Source organism: Grus americana, chromosome 24 (assembly GCF_028858705.1).
Source record: "Grus americana isolate bGruAme1 chromosome 24, bGruAme1.mat, whole genome shotgun sequence".
NCBI classification, from domain to species: Eukaryota; Metazoa; Chordata; class Aves; order Gruiformes; family Gruidae; genus Grus; species Grus americana.
Genome location: NC_072875.1, coordinates 6,920,129 through 6,936,973, shown reverse-complemented (window position 1 = coordinate 6,936,973; position 16,845 = coordinate 6,920,129). Strand labels below are relative to the sequence as shown.

General features: G+C 44.3%; 1 protein-coding gene across 5 annotated transcripts in view; it reads left to right on the top strand.

The window, feature by feature from the left end:
* Positions 1-11,186, top strand: part of FLI1 (Fli-1 proto-oncogene, ETS transcription factor) — an 88,531-nt gene extending 77,345 nt beyond the window's left edge. For all 5 annotated transcript variants that reach the window (XM_054802902.1, XM_054802904.1, XM_054802901.1 and 2 more), the window contains 3 exons: positions 6,546-6,608; positions 7,890-7,937; positions 8,583-11,186. In XM_054802902.1, coding sequence (XP_054658877.1) covers positions 6,546-6,608; positions 7,890-7,937; positions 8,583-9,112 — 641 coding nt within the window. In that variant the 3' untranslated portion in view covers positions 9,113-11,186. The remainder of the gene's footprint in view (positions 1-6,545; positions 6,609-7,889; positions 7,938-8,582) is intronic.
* The last annotated feature ends 5,659 nt before the right edge of the window (positions 11,187-16,845 follow it).

The following is a 16,845-nucleotide window of genomic DNA, read 5'->3' as shown; positions in this document are numbered from 1 at the left end:
CTTGACCCTCCAGAAACCCACAGTCTAGGTTTCTTCTCTCCAACTGGCTTTAAGCACAACCCCACCTCTTCAATGTGATCTCCAGGAGGTTAAATGACGGGAGTGTGAGGGCTGGATGCTCAGCAGCTTGGCAGACCTTGCTTACATGTTTGGTTTGCAGCAGTAATGTTTTTTGTTCCCATGCGCCTACATTGGGACTCTTCCAAGATACCAGAATAGTGCCACCACACACAACCTCACTTTGGGAGGAAAAGTGGTGAGGTCCTGTGCCCTCCTTTCTCTCTCTCTCCCTATAAAGCAGTTGCTGCAAAACAGACCCCAAGTGACCACTTAGGTTAATCACAAGTCTGGATCCCCTAGGACACCTGGTTCTGCTTTCCCCATTTAGAGAAGCTAATTTAAATTCCAGCCACCAAGCCTGGATCCTTTCTTCCTACTGAATCAGAACGACTCATTGCAAAAACCAGACTCTGTTCTGCGTGGAGAATCCTGTGGATCCCATAGCCCGCTTCAAATTTGCAGCCTTCTCCTTCCCCTGATTTGCTTCATTGAAATCTGAAAGGCCAAGTCCTGTCTGGAAATACAGTGACTGTGCTCCCTAACCAAATAAACGAGGATATTCAGGAACAGTTCCTTCTGTATTTCAGGTTTGGGCTTTTTTTCCCGTCATGTGAACTGGGGTCATCCGACTTTTTTTTGTAAAGCACCCCAAGATGCTGTGGTAAGGAATCCACTGGACGATGGCTAAATGGCTGCAGTTATTACTGTTGTTATTATTCATCTGTGTCAGCAAGTCAGACTTGGTCAGAGGCCCCAGCAGTTCATAAAGCAGACAGTGCCTGGCTGGAAAAGAGCTGTCGCTGCTGCCAGTGATGCCATGAATACGGTAAATACGCCATGCTATTCCTTCCAAGCCCTGCTTGCAATTAAGAGCACTGTTCCAGCATAGACAGCATTTCAAATAAGATTCCCCTATAGTGCCTGTAAAGCATTTAGTCCAGAAATGACCCAGCCCCACTGTATCCATCCTACAACAAAAAGGCCTGAAAAATGAGGATATTACCGGCCCAGTGCCCATCCTGGAAAGCCTTATCAAGGCTGGTAGCACAAAATAGTGCCTGGATCTGGTTTGACTGAAAAAGCTCCTAGGGAGAGAGCAGGATGAAGGGGCTGTCAGCACTTACCGAGCAGCTCAGGAAGCACAGGGACTGTGAGCCTATTGTTCATTTGAAATCCCCCCTGCCTTGCTTCTCCCCTCTGCCCCAAGCTCTCAGATTTATAAACCACCATTATTTTTTAAAACTTTTAAGAACTTTTTAAAGCTTATCAGAGAGCGTTTGCTCTCTAATACATCATATCTTAAACACAGATTCCCTAATGGCTTGTTCATTGGACTGCGTTGAAGCTGAAAGGACCGCTAGGCATCTGGGATGGTCTTCGCTGTGGTGTGGAAATTTGCTTGGGGATTTTAAGTCCGGTTTCCTAGGGAAGTGAGTCTGTGCGTGTCTGTCCATCTGCCCCCAGCAATATTTGAGCCTGTTAGTCTGTTTATGCTAAATATCATCCAGAGGTATGTGGTACAGGAGCGAAGCAGCACTCAAGCTGTGAGATGAGAGGCGGGGGGTGTCTGTAAAGGTGGGCTGGCGGTTCAGTGGAGCCTGCCTTATCTTCCGGACTGCAATGCCATACCTCCTACGCTTACAGAGCACGTCGGGCAGCCCTCCTCCTCCTCCATGTCCCACAATCTCAACCAGAGGACACACTTCTCAGTTTCTTCCCCCCATCAAGCCCTTTCTTTGTTGCACCAGACAGTCTGACAAGAAGAAACTGCAGAGGTTTGGATGATTTAGCTCATCTCTTGAACTTTACAGGACAGCCTGCCTAATGCCCAGACTTGATCTTGCTAATTTTGCCATGTTCTAAGCCTTTTCTCAGCCTTCTGCGTAGCCTAGCAGGCTCCTTCACTACTGTGTTATTGCTGATTTACACCTAATTCCCGAGGAACCAACAGACTTTGAAAGGGGAGTCACACAGCAGAGGATGAGAACTCTGAAATGGCACAGAGGGTGGTGAGGTAGGAGCCGAGGGAGATTTGAGGTGAGAAAGTATAGACCAAGGTCCAGAGAGTAATGCTACACAGTGTTCCACACAGGCTGATTTCTGGGAAAGCCGCTTCATCTGGAAAAGGCAGCTAAAGCCTGAGGAAAGTGCATTTATGCATGTAAATAAATAAAATTATATTTAACCTTCTTCCCAGGCGCGCTGTGAGTGTGAATGTTTGCAAAGCTGTGAGATCCTTAGTTGAAAGGTGCTGTGAAAGTGCAAAGCATTATTAATATCCTTTACCTTACTCATAATAGAGTATGCATTCATTCTGGGGAATTTCTGGACATAAACCAGACAGCTGCAGAATGACATTTCTTGAAAGCATCTATGATTTATTTTCTGCTCTTTAATTCCATTTTGTATTGAACACACATTTGTCATAGGACTGTTGCTCCACTGGGCCTTTTAAGTCTAAAACAGACTTGGGGACCTGATCCTTAGCTGGTATAAATTTGCCCCTAACTTCACTGTAGCTATTTGCTGATTTACACCAGAAGAGGACCTCGGTCCAAGTCTTTTAATTGAATTTCCATAGCGCGGCAAGTTTTGGTGTAAAATCCAAGTGGTTTTAATGACAGATAAGACTCTCCCTGTAACTAACCGTCTGGCTGGAGTTCTGTAGGATCTCTTCGAGCCACTGGGCGTCAGGTCCTGGGAACGATATTGTTTTTGCAGAAACTCGAGTCTCTGGATAGGTTCCCTGGCTCTGCCTTTTCCATTTTGTTTTAAACACATTCAGCTTTAGAGTCTGGGCTTGGAAGCCGGGAGGGCTGGTGTGGTTCTTTCACGTTGCACGGATTTTTGTGAAAACAAAACAAAAATAGCTTAGTGGATTTGGACTTTTTTTTTTTTTTTTTGAGAGGGAGAAAAAGAGTTGGAAACTTGCACAAGCTGAGCGAACACGTTTCAATAGCAATGCCTGTATAGCTAACTATCATTTTTAATCCTTCTTACCATTGTAAAATCACACTCGGAGCAAAGCCTCATCCTAACAACACAAGCGTAGCTGTCCCTATATATGCCCACACTTTACTCTACAATCCGTACTATATAGGGGAAACTGAAGCAAAGGGACACATCTGAGGTATGCTAAACCTGGATTAAACATGCACACCATCCTTCCAAGCTGTTGCTTTACATCCTAAAATGTACACTACAAGGAAACCCATTCAGAGAGGTTTTGAATGATAATTTTGACCAGACTTAGCCAAACTTATCTGCACAACCCAGCCTTGATCCTGTAAAGCCCAAGGAGCCACAGCAATACAGGCTGATCAGCACATCTGATTGTAACAGTGTCATTTTTTTTTTTGGTTAAAATAACCCTCAGGAGATGCATTTTACACTCTTTCTGTGACACTGTGAGCAAAGCAGGCTCCTCCTCCGTGATGAAGTTTCTCCATCTGGAGGAAGAGGAGGAGGATGATCATCTATCCAGATGATGGCCTATTTGTTTACTCAAAACATGCTGATGCATCTGAATCAACCAACCCATGTGTAGAAGTTGATTCACTCTGGTCAATTATCTGACCCAAAACAATCAGAGAAAATTAAAAATTTCCAATGAGTTCTGCTATTTTTTGGAAAGGAATATTTTTCCCAATTTGAAAAGAATTTTTCTGTTGGAAAACGAATGGCTACCTTTCTTTATAGCAGGATCACCATGTGAGTGGCATTTCCATTAAAATTCCATAATGGCAAACTGTTTCTGATTGAGCTAACCAAACTGTACATTAGCATCTCGATTGGTGGAAATTTCTGAGGTTTTGTCTTTCTCTCTCAATGCAGAACTCTTCTGTTTTTTTCAAAATATTTCCCAAAACATTGCTTTAATAGCTCTAGTTGTAATACTTCTGAAGGATATCCCAGGGGAGAAATGAAAGTCAGAGACTGGCTGCAAAGAGGACATGGGAAAAGCCAGCGGTTACTTCAGACCTCATCTCTGCTCTCCTGATTTCAGTCACTGATAGCACAGCAGCCCAAGCTCCGGGTGCACTCAGATGAAGTTAGGATTTGCACGACGGGTTTCCAGCAAGGAAAATAACCGCCCGTGCAAACAGCAGATTATTTAAAACAATGACAGCTGCTGAGAACTGAGCTTGGGGATAAAGTTCCCCGGCAGGACCAGGCTGCGAGCCAGTTTCCAGCCCTTGCCACCCTTGCCCGGCCATGGGAGTGGGGACAGGGGTCTTTTCTGGGGACAGCGTGGCTGGGGCTGCCGCCCCCTCCCCTCTCAGAAATGTCCCATCGCACTCTTTGTACCAGGCTGAAACCGTAGTGGTTTGTTTTTCAGTCTGATCTATTTGCAGTGGGGTTTGCGGTTTCTAGTAAAAAGGGAAAAAACAAATAAGTAAAATAAAAATAAAAACAGGCAGATTACATGAGCTGTTTCCCCCATTCCACTCTCTTCCCTCCTCCTCTGTCCCTCCCTCTCTTCCCCTCCCCTTCCCTCTCCCGTCCCTTCTCTGTTTTCCTTTTCATGCCAATAACTAGAAGGCTGTAATTTCAAAGCTGCAGCGGCTTTCCCAGCGCCGGGAGGAATGTGCAAGTGCCTGGGACGTTTCCGCAGGGAGCTGTGCAGCCCCGCTGCGCTGTGCAGCCCAACAGGGCTTGGGGCAGTGCCCACTCCTTTCCAGCGGTGTGGCCGGAGGGGCATTTGGAATTTCACTTGAGAGGATGCTTTTCCTCCTTTCCTCATCCTTAAAATAGCTTCCTTATTGTGCATGTCAAGTCCTTGGCCTCCCTGGGTTTTAAAGTCGCCATTTATTTTTGGTGAAATAACAAAAGGTTTCATCTCATCCTCCTTTTCTGCCTTCTGTCATCTTGGGATAAGAGAAAGGGGTTCTCCTTTTGGATGGGATGAGTCGCACTCTAAATTCCGTAGAGTGCAATGACTATACTTCGGGATCAGAATGTGTCAGGCTTGAGGATTGCCCAACAGTTAGTCCCAACCGCTATATTTACACTCTGTTGCCTTTGTGAGGGGGCCACAGGAGCACAGGAGAGGAAAAATAATAGATCTGCATAATACCAAGGCAGTTGGACACAAGGGTTTTTTTTTGGGGAAGAGTTGATCTCAACCCCTGCGTGCCTGTTGTCTTTTGTCATTAGATCCCTCCTATGATGGAGTCAGGAAAACGGGATGGGGCAGTAATATGAATTCTGGCCTCACCAAAAGTAAGTTGTCCCCCTGGGAACCACAAATTCTGCAACGGAAGATCAAAATGAGACTGTGGGAGAAGACGGGCATGGCTGGTTTGTCTTACGAGCATCAGAACAGCGGAAGTTTGGGGATAGTCAGTAAGATAAGAGCTAGAATTAAGTTATGAAAAGAAATAGAAATTGGCACAAATACTTTTATTATTGAACCTCTAATACTTCCAGGGTTTTGTGAAGGGGCCAGGAGCAGATCCTCCATACAAACATAGACTCCACGCTAACCACCTGCCTGTAGTCCAGTGTCATTTTTTTTAGGGACAGACAGAGACAGCTTGGGCAGATTCTGAGAGTTTCTTACTACTTTTCAGAAAGTAAGATTCTACACAAAGCCTAGTAGGCAGATGGGGCCCCTACTGCATGAGCCCTGCTCAGGCAACCGTTCTTGTTTCTTCCTGGTTTTATAGTGTCTGTCCTTGAATTCACAGTACGCTGTGGGTGATGTCTCGTTAGAAATATCAGTTCCCTGGTCCTAAAGACTGTATTCTAGCTAATTAACCAGCTGATACCGAGCCACGCTCTCCCCTGCTTCCACTACTGGGGCATTTTCCTGTGCAGCAGTGCAAGATGGACACATTTGACTCTCAACAAGATACTACCGGGTGCAAATAAATGTGGCAGAACGTGGCTGTCAGGTTATAATTCCTTTGCTTTGCAGCTTTCTGAATTACGCGCACTCTAAATGTGAAGACTGTTCTTTTGAGTTATAGTTTTCCGTTACGAGAAATGATATGAAGAGGAGGAACAGATGTTAATGTTGAAGTGATTTATGGAAATGGCCATGACATTTTCAACAAAATGTTTGATTTGATAAAACCAAAACTTTTTGGCATAAAAAGGTTGGTTTAAAAAAAGAATTCTCATTTCCAAAAAATATTGAAAAAAGTTCCAACATGGAAGAAGGTCAGAATTTATACATTTTAAAATATCCAATTTTCCGTTCAAAAGATGGATGTAAACTAGAATGGAAGCTAAGTGACGAGAAAAGACATAATATTTTTTCTTGCCTCATCTGCATATTTTCATTTTACAGTGACATTTTTAATTTCTAGTAAATTCTCTTGCTTTTATAGTGCAATTTCAAAAATATCAGTTCTTACGATTAGAAAACTTTTCCCATCCTGATCGCTATTATTCCTGTTCAAGGTATCTTGTACATGTCTTGTTTTCTGTTCACTCCTCTTCTGTTCTAGTACGTATAAAATCTTTCCCTGTCCTTGCAGGCCTTCCTGTTGCAGGGACGCAAAATGTGAATAAGACAACAGAACAGCAACGGCCCCAGCCAGGTAACTGATAATTTTGTCCTTGCTGCATTTGCTAAGTAATTAGACTTGTACTAAATGTGTCAAGCAGCACCAACTGTGGGCACAGGACAAAGAGGCAGAGCCTTACAGGGAAGTGTCAGTATAATGAGTCAACTGTGACTGATCAGTGACAGCAATTGTTGCAAACGGTTTCTATTTTACTGCATTGTCCTTCCCCATTCAAAAGCAACATCCTTGTTTCAGCTGAGCCTAGCAGTGCCTAGCATCAGTTGCACCTCCTTTGAAGCATGGTGACACGCCATGCAATAGGTCACAAAGCAGTTAGGGGCAGGGAGCTGTTTATGCTGCAGCGGTGGAGCGTCTGCTCGTTACCTCTTCACCTCTGCTGCAGGGATGTTCAATGGAAGTATCTCCAAACAGAATCAACAGGGCTTCCCCTGCGTCAAAGAAAACCAAATAAGAAAAGCAAATCCTGTTGGGCAGCAAGCAGTAGTGTTTCCTGCTAGTTTCCCAAGGGGCCTGTGAAAAGCTAAATACCACCTTCTCTGCTTTGCACAGCTGCTTTCTATCCCCTTTTTTTTTTTAGGGGGTTGGTTCTTTTGGCATCGATTCAATCCACGAGCAAATGCTATAGATCCAAATCACCAAAACCGGAGAGAAGCAAAGGAGAAGTGTAGAGATTAGGGCTGAGGAGGCCCCACAAAAAGGGAAGGAATTCATTCCTAATAAATGCATTGTGGGGTTTTCAAGAAACACCCAGCCTCATTGGAGCCAGTGACAAAACTCCCAATACTCCCATTTGTTTAACGCTGTGCTTGCTTCAGTAAGGGAGAGTTGGGTGAACATTTCATTGACCTCAGAGGGAAGCAAGCTGGACAGCTAACAAGTGAATTTGAAAATCTCTTCTGCTCTCCAGGTCTTTTTATTAGGAGAAATATATGTCCTCCTGATTTGTTACTGCTTTACTATCCCACACTTCTTTTTTCACGTTTCATGTTTTCTAGATGACACATAAGTGTAGGGTATCTCCAAAGAGATTACAGTCTTTGAAAGCAGACAAGTCTGAAACCAATGCCAGAACCACTGTGCCATTTTGGATTCCATAAATAATTGGTGGTAGTTTGCTAAAAAAGAAATAAGGAACACATCGAGTCTGTTTCAGGCCCTAGGAGGAGAGTCAGTATGAGTAAAGAAAGAAAGGGAAAATTTGAACTGGTTTCTAGAATAAACAATAATGAGTTCTTGTTTCTTTTTGATGAAACATTTTTTAAAATAGCTTTTGTTGGGTGTTTTTCTTTTTAGATCCCTATCAAATCCTGGGGCCCACTAGTAGCCGTCTTGCCAATCCAGGTGAGCTCATCTTTAAATTTCAGACCACCATTATCAAAGGGGTTAGCTCTCCTTCCGATCTACTGCTCCAGTCTGTACTGGATGAGTAGGTGTTGTCCCCTACCACTGGGGTCTGCTGTGAGAGCCATCAAATGTCTACATTGTCTACGTTGAATGCTTGTAAGGAAACATCCTCATAAAGCTCTTTACTATTAGTATAACCACACCAAATAAAACTAGGAGTCATCTAGTCTGGGGAAGAAATAATCACTCAGATCACCAACTGGAAAGAAAACTGTCAGTATCCAAAACAATATCCATGGTAAACAGCAAGCAATTGGGAGCTGAAATATACTGTGTTAACTATTCAATGAAAAATTTTGCAGAACAGTATGCTCGGGAAAAAGCCTGTTTATGAATAGCCCAAAGATCTTAAGGCCAAAGGCGACCATTATGAAATCTAATCTGACCTCAAACTCATGAACAGAACAAAGGGTTGACTAACTTGTTTGCTGGGAACAGTTTATCCATTCCTACGTAAGAATTTCTAAGGCTTGAAGGAGCAGTTCCCAGTAAAGATCGAGATAGTCCTTCTGTTTCCTGCCTTTGTCTTTGCTTTTAAGCAGGAAACACAATGTCATTTCCTTTCCTCTTTGCTTCTCGCAGGGAGTGGGCAGATCCAACTGTGGCAGTTCCTCCTCGAGTTGCTGTCGGACAGTTCCAACGCCAACTGTATCACATGGGAAGGGACCAATGGGGAATTCAAGATGACGGACCCTGATGAAGTGGCACGGCGCTGGGGAGAACGCAAAAGCAAGCCCAACATGAATTATGACAAGCTGAGCCGAGCCCTCCGATACTACTATGATAAGAACATTATGACCAAAGTGCATGGCAAAAGGTATGCCTACAAATTTGACTTTCATGGCATTGCCCAGGCTCTTCAGCCTCATCCCACTGAATCGTCAATGTACAAGTATCCATCAGATCTCTCCTACATGCCGTCTTACCATGCTCATCAGCAGAAGGTGAACTTTGTACCCCCGCACCCTTCTTCTATGCCTGTCACATCATCCAGTTTCTTTGGAGCAGCCTCACCTTATTGGACCTCCCCTGCAGGAAGCATTTATCCAAACCCCAATGTCCCTCGCCATCCCAACGCCCATGTATCACCACACTTGGGCAGCTATTACTAGATGCTTTTATCTTCAAGTGGCCTTTATCAGTCTGGTTGGACTTTTTCTTTACTTCTGGGATTTTTATGGTTTTTGGGGGAACCCTTAATGGATAATTGTGGCCTTTCTGGGGAAGAATTAAAACTGGATATTGGTTATTCCTGGATCAAACCTCTTACTTTTGTAACTTTGCCTCTTGTGTCTTGAACTGAGAGATGGATGCTTCTTTGGGCCAGTACTCTGCATTTTCTTTGGTTTTTCACGCTTATATCCTCTGTAGGAATTGAGTATGAAGATTGCTCTCCATTACCTGGGATGGTTATTAGCTTTCTGATGAGAGAAGTTTTTAAGGATTCAAAGGCTTTTGACAAGACATAGATCCAACTCTGTGTCATAGGAAAAGATGACTACATGGGTTTTTTTTCTCGCTGTGGAGAGGTTAGGCAATTTGACCATTAAACGGAGGACGCTGGGCTGCAGGGGACCGCAACTGGAATCTTAGCTTTAAGGCAGATGAGGATTTTCACCCAACTGGAAATTAAATATATATATATATTCATATATATATATGTACATGTATATTTTAAGAAGTAAAGGGCATTGAAGGGACTTTTTCTAGAGTGTACAACTTCATTAAACTGTGTATTAACTCCTGAAACATCAGAAACCAGAACAAAAAGTAACCTAATGTCAAGCACAGACATTCCTTGAAAGCAAACGTGAAGTAAAAGAAATGACAGCAGGCCCCTGAGCTCTGCCAGAGTCTTAGAGATCGCTAAATGCTACCGATTCGCGAACGCTGTGCGTTTGTCAGACCGTCATCCAAAGTGGTCAACAAATCAGAAGGCAAATTACTGTATAAATTATGCAGAGTTATTTTTCCCTATATCTCACAGTTTTAAAAGAAAGATTAAATAAAACGAGTTGACCTCGGTCACAAATGCAGGTTTGTTTTTTTACTATCAGCTCAGTTGTTTGTGGGTTGTTTTTGTTTTTTTTTTAATGTAATTTGTACATCTTTTTCAATCTGTACATTTGGGCTGTAGCTTTGTACTTTTTGCTAAAAAAATTTAAAAATAAGACATGAGTAATGTATCTGCTGGAGATAGCCTTGGTCCTGCAATTGGATCCATAATTGACCCCCAAAGTAGCCAGAATTCTTCCAGATTTCCCTGGGTTTGTCTAGAGTAGAGTTTTTTCTTGTATTTGCCTGTCATAGTTGTCTGCAAATTAACTCCACTTAGCTAACATGTTTGCATTGAAGCTGATTGAAAACATGCACCAGCATTTTAAAGCAACTATTTAAATATTTTGTGATTATTTTTCCCCAAAATCTTGAACCTTGGAAAGATCTTAGCCACTTCCTAGAGAAAATTATCGAATACTTCTCTTGACATCTTTTCGAAAAACTTTCGCTAGGGGTTTTCATTTAAACATGCAAAAATTCTCAGCCATCTCTCTTTAATTTTGCACATGTTAATTTGATGATCCACAAATGGCGGTTTGGTGCCATAAACAGAAGGGTAAACCACAAGCATTTGCGTTTTAGAACAGATGTCTATAGGGGGGTGAGACTTACATGTACAACCTATTAGCTAACTTGTATTAACTGGCAACCAATTAACAGGATCACAAATATCTAGTCTAGACATAACCTCTGGGACTCTGCGTGGGTGCAGGATTTGGTCCATGTGCATCTGATTGCAGGATGAGAGCCCAAAACCAGAACATTATAGTCTGCTCATAACTTTAAACACAAGCACTGATGCCATTATTTAACAAAATGGAAAAATAAGATCAAGCTAATCAGTTTAGGTCTTAGTGCTTTCAGGATGTTTATAAGTAACGTTACTGCAATAATCGCAAAATTTAAGTATGAAGAAATTACCCATGGAAATGGGGCTTTTGCTACTATATATATGCAATGTACTATTTGGATATGAAAATATATATAATTTTGCAAGTAATCTTTTTTTTTTAAAAAAAAAATGTATTGTGTTACAATGAAACTGTTGTATGAAGAGGATGATGTATAAAAATGTGACAAAATAAATGGTGGTTTTCTTCTGTAAGGCATCATATTGTCCCACTCTCTCCCTCCCCTCTCATACCTGCAGATAAAGCATGAGATTTGCCTCTACATTAAATTTAGCTAAAAAAGGAAACCAAAGCCGCTCCACAGTAGCGGCAATCATAATCCTTATCACTGTAAAAGAATATTGCTCTCGATTTGTGTCTCTGGAGCCTGTGTTTATCAGACCTAATTTAGTTATTGAAGTGTCTAAATCAGAAACCTAGGCTCCATCTTTTGTCCATGGAGAGAGAGAGAGAGAGAGAAAGTGGTAGAGCAGCCAAAGCTCGAGGAGGTGAAGTGTCTCGCACGAGGACGGTGGCAGAGCTGGGAGCAGACCCTTGCCCGGTGCCCCAGTGACGGGGTCACAGCACCGTGCTGAGCGCCAGGACACGCAGCCTCCCTGCGAGAGCCGTCTCCAACCTAATAGACGTCTCCATCTGTTTGCTCTTTAGGGTACTCAAGAAATCATTGACAGAATGTATATGTGCAATGCTGTATGTATTACCAGCCCGCCTGCTCATGTTTCTCACCTATCCCCAAACCCCAGGGAAAGCCAGTGCTCCAAAGCATTCCTGAGATGGAGTAAGAGGCTGCAAAAACAAGCGCTGCCAAGGAATCTTCTGATTGTGTATAAAGGTCAGGCAAAGGCACTTCCTGTATTTTTGCAGACACACGGTGGTCCTGAGAGATAGCTTGATCTTTCTGTCGATTTGATAAACCCTTAGAAATACATAACTGCACAAGTAACACCATTTCCTTCCTCCACACACAGCCTTTTGTTCCTGAGTTTCTAGTACAATAGCTTTCACCAGCTTGATTAGCAAGCCTGGGCTCTGAAAATGAGCGACATTAGTGTGTTCAACCACCACAGGGCTGTTCCCTTTGTGTGTTCAACCATAGTTCCTCAATTTAGTCATAAGAGTGAGTGTTTTTTTGCTTGTCTCTAATGTTTTTCACTTTAGTGCAATCCAGATTCATTCTGGCTATGCATCGTCAATAGAAATATCAAGTATTTTCTTTTGATACGGCGTGCCTGCCCAGTTGCCAGTAATAGGAAAATCTGAAGACTGAGATTGCACAAAAATGTCTAAAGGCAGAATCTGAAGGTTATCAGAGTGCAAAGATGTCTTTGATAGCAAAATTTGGCCAGCAGGATCCTTGGGAAAAAAAGGCTTTTGAAAACAACCAACGATTTAAGAAGAATCTATTTCTGGCTGTCCAACTCGCAGTATCTGAAAGGTGATCAGCAGCATCCACAGCTCAGGTCCTTTCAGCCTCTCTTTGTCCTTCTCTTCAGGGTACTTGCTGATATTAATCTTTGCTTGTATTTGCTAACATTTAGGTTTAGACACAGTTTGCCACCCACCGCAGGCTGCAGTCCCGTGGAATAAGGAGATCTTGGAGTAAAGAGATCTCACGCCAGCGTGCCAGACAGCCTCAGACTGGCGCGGCACTTCCCAGGCACCTTGTAGCGTTTTCATAAGATCTTAATAGTTTAAATTCCTGAGGTAAAGCGCAAGAAATAACATACAGAGCGGAGCGGCCCATTTGTACCCCACAGTATCAGCCTGACTGCCATGTTGGGAGCTCAAGGGGTGAGAGCAGGGAGATCCCCCCTCCCAGACCAAATTTCTGCGACACACCGAGAGAACTTGGCAGTGCTAGGTTAACAGTTGGACTTGATGATCTTAAAAGTCTTTTCCAACCTAAACGATTCTATGATTCTGTGAAAATAAACAAGGAATTTGACAGTACTAATGCTACTTTTTGCTTTTCCCAGGAGGACAAGGCACATGGAATTCAAGTATTTCAGGGTTAAATCAGAAAGTTTACCAAACAGCTGGTTGCGATCACATGGTTGTGAGCTGAGAGTCAACAGGGATAGCAGAAAATCTCTGTGTTGAAGTTCAGAATTCAAACCTCACCAGGAAACCCATCTCCCATTGAAATCAGTGGTAACTTAGCTATTCATTTCTAGGGATCTAGTATTCACCCAATATTTCTGTTCCACTTCCCAAGTTCAAACACTGCAGAGGATCTAGCTTAAATATGCTAAACTAGAATTAGTTTTACATTGTATATTAAGTAGAATTGGCGATGGCTTTACAGTCTCTGAGCTCCAGCTCCTTTAGCTGGGATTTCTGTGACAGTTTCTTTCTATTTGAGATGTACTTGCCTCAGTGCCTGCGTATCAGAGAAAGGGAGAACATGAAGGTATTCTTACTGCATAATTACAGACATCACGTTTAGAACCTGTTTTCAACTATATTTTGAAGAAGGCTCTTTATCCCCACTAAATCACGAGCCTAGAGGGTGGATCTCCCAGCTTACGCGCTCGTTAGCTGCGCTAAATTAGGAGATGCCAAATCCTTCTAGTGTAAAGCTTCTGAGATTACTCCTATCCATAATCCTCGTGTGCCAGAACCCATCCTCTGTATACACGAATGGCTTACTGCTTTTACATACCGAAGAATTGTATTTCAACCCTGACGATGAATTTCCAAACAACTGTGGATTTCTAACACGCACCGAATTCTATGGCAAGGGAGAGGGATTTCCCCGTGCTAAGACCTTCCCATTAGTAAAGAGAAGGAAGTATTTCTCATACTACCGCCCAACAAGCATATTCCAGTCCTAGTGAGTTGTTAACTACGTGGGAAATTTGCCATAACTTCGGTTGGTGCAAATATTTGATGTGAAGCTGGTCTTAGCCGGTAATATTTCATGTGGGTTCTTACTGTTCACAAAGACAGTAAATGACTATGCCTGAAACTTTGTCATAAAAACACCGATGAACACAGCTGCTGCTTCCCACCCCTACTGTCAGAAGAAAAGAGCCATCACTCTGTAAATTCTGGGTTAAAGGAGCCAGAATAATTCTCTTTATTATACTATTACAATAATAGATTTTTTTACAGGCTGCTGTGCTGATACAATATTTTTAATGACCCCTGTGAAATTAGTGTGTTAGACTTCAGCCCGCTTCCTAACCAAGTAGGTTCTCCCACACCAGACTGGGTGTTGCTGCATTTGGTGTTAATTAGAGCTGTGGTCTAGAGACACATCAGGGGCTGTGGTTTATAAATTCACTTCAAAGACCCTGTTTGTATACTTTTGCACAATACCTAGCATAATATATATTATGATTTTCATCTGTAAAAGCAGAACTTGTTGCAAATTAAACTCAGACTTTTCTGTCGTATTAGAAAAGAATTAAGAGATCTCGACTAAGGTCATACAAAGAATGACACATAACATATAATTTAGCTTGTGAGGTGTGATTTTTTTCATATACAGAGGTAGAAATCTGTGCATGTAAAGCTCCGATTCTTCTGTTATACCAGAAGAGAATAAGAGATCCTTGGCAAAATTCAACTCTTCAGGCTCCAAGAGTAGCGAACAGACCCCGATGCTAAACCTACAAAAAGAAAGACAAGAAAGAAAAGCAGTTCTAGGCCACCACAGCAATATCCTTCAACCTTGCAGATCCGCAGTGGGGAATGAGCTGCCCGTAGTGAGATGCTGTGCGAGCAGGTGTGTAGTGACGACCAGGGCTGACTGCAGCGGAGCAGCTGCTTCAACCAGTATAAATGGCTGCAGCAAACAAAGGGTTTCTTGGTCAGGGGAGGTTTTCTTAGAGGAGGGGACCTAGCTGCTCCTTATCTAGGAGAAGGCAGAAGAGGATGAAGATCTGTATTTCTTATTGTAAGTTGTAGCTGCTGAAGGAGAAGGAATAACCCAGGGATTCTGGCAGTTTGATGTGCAGCTATTTCAGCACAAGAGCTTGCTTCTTCCTTTCCAGGAACTGCTGCAAACTTGTTATTTGCTTTGGCTTTTCCTTAACTTTCTGTCTCCTGGAGCTGTAAAGCCCAACGCTGGATCTGTGTTACCTTCCCTGCCGCTGCAAAGCCCTGTGCACAGGCCAAAGGAGTCTCCTCTGCTGCAGGCTTGTCACGCGTGGGGAAAAAGCATCTCTAGCCCTTTGGGGGTGGAGAAGTTGCGGGAGGAGGTTGTGCTCGGAGCGTTGGCAGGTGGTACCTCGAAAACCCTGAACCCCGCGCTTTTTTCTGTCACCCCCAACGCCGGCGGGGTTCACCACCGCAGCGGTGAATAAGCAGGGTTGCAGAGCGGGGCTCTTGCGCGCGGGGCCGGCACGCGGCTGGGGCGGGCACGCGAGCCGTTAACGGTCGCTCCCTCCCTCCCTCCCTCCCTCCCTCCCTCAGAGCCCGGCCAACCGCCGCGCTGAGGCGCCGTCGCGCACCCCCGCCCCGTTCCCGGAGAGTCGGTATTGCGCCCCTGGACGGCTGGGTTTATCCCCCCCTCCTACCGTGTGTGTGTGGGGGGTGACCGGTCCGCTCTAACCCCCCCGCCCGAGCCTCTCTTCAGCCGCCCCGCGGTGAGGGAGCCCACCCGGCAGCGTGGGGTGCGCCGGGCCGGGGGTCTGCCCGCAGTGTTTTGGAGGAGTAGCTTCGTAGGGATTAACGGGTTAAGGATCCTCTGGTGGTATTTGCAAAGCTCCTGGCGCCAGAGCGGGAAGGGTTGTCATTTGGACTTCGATATATGTAACGCCGCTGCAGTGGCCGTGAATCCTTTGCGTGAGTTTCTGTAGGCTCTGTAATGCACGAGGAACGCTTCCAAATCAGAGGGGGGTTTCAGCTGAACAGACGCTTTTGGGCACTGTTGCAAAACTAACAGAACTAGAACTTGGTGCTTTCCTGAGGTGGCCTGTGGTGTTACTGCTTTAACAGCTGGGTAAACTGAGGCAGGGAGCGGTGACTTGCTTGAAGTCACAGACCAGAGTTGTGTATGGAATATAGGTCTCCCCAGACCCAGCCTCGCTGTTACTAAGCCACCCCACCTACTGCAGACTCTGTTAAAGGTGCTTTAGATGTCGCTGCAGACGTGATGTTTACAGCCCCCAGCCCTCCACTTAGACGTCACCTCTGAATTCATTGCAGTGAGTTAAGTCTCCCAACACTTCTGTGAAGTGGCTAAATATATCCAGCCAGCAGAGCTCACGCCAAAAATAAGTCACTAAATGCATTAAACTTTGTGTAATAAAATAAGGAACAGTCCCAATAAATTCTTGCTTTGCGCTTTCAAGATTGCCATAGTCCGCAGCGTTAAGTTTGCTGCGCTGCCAACGCGAAGGGTAGCGTGGCTGCCTGTATGGAGCTGGCTGTGCGTGGATCTGGAGGTAAGGGCTGCCATCCAGCGGCAGCAAGGCAGAAGACGCTTCGGGGCTCGCTCGGATCCCTCTGACAGCAGCCCTGCGTGGTCTCTAGCATGCCAGCCTGCCTCTGGAGTGGGTTGTCATATACAGAATAATGCGGTAACTTCGTCTCTGCAGAGCTTGCTTGGGATGCGATCGCCCAGGACAGCAAGAGCTTCAGTACTTTCTGTGCTTAAATTTGGCTAGCAGTATGCAAATTGAGATGGGGAGTGAGATTGTCTCATTTCCAGCCTCCCCTTGCTTGTCCAGCTCCCTGGAGCAGGGAGAATTTATGTCTGTCTGGTGCAGCAGTTTGTTCAAGTCATAAGCTTCCCCAGGCAGATGCTTCCACCACAGGAATGTCAACTTGGCCTCAGGAAACACATTGTGCATTCTAGCAGCAGTGGAGCAAGGGCTTTTGCCTTCCCCACTTCTTGTTCCAGTGACGTTGTCACAGTGTTATATGTG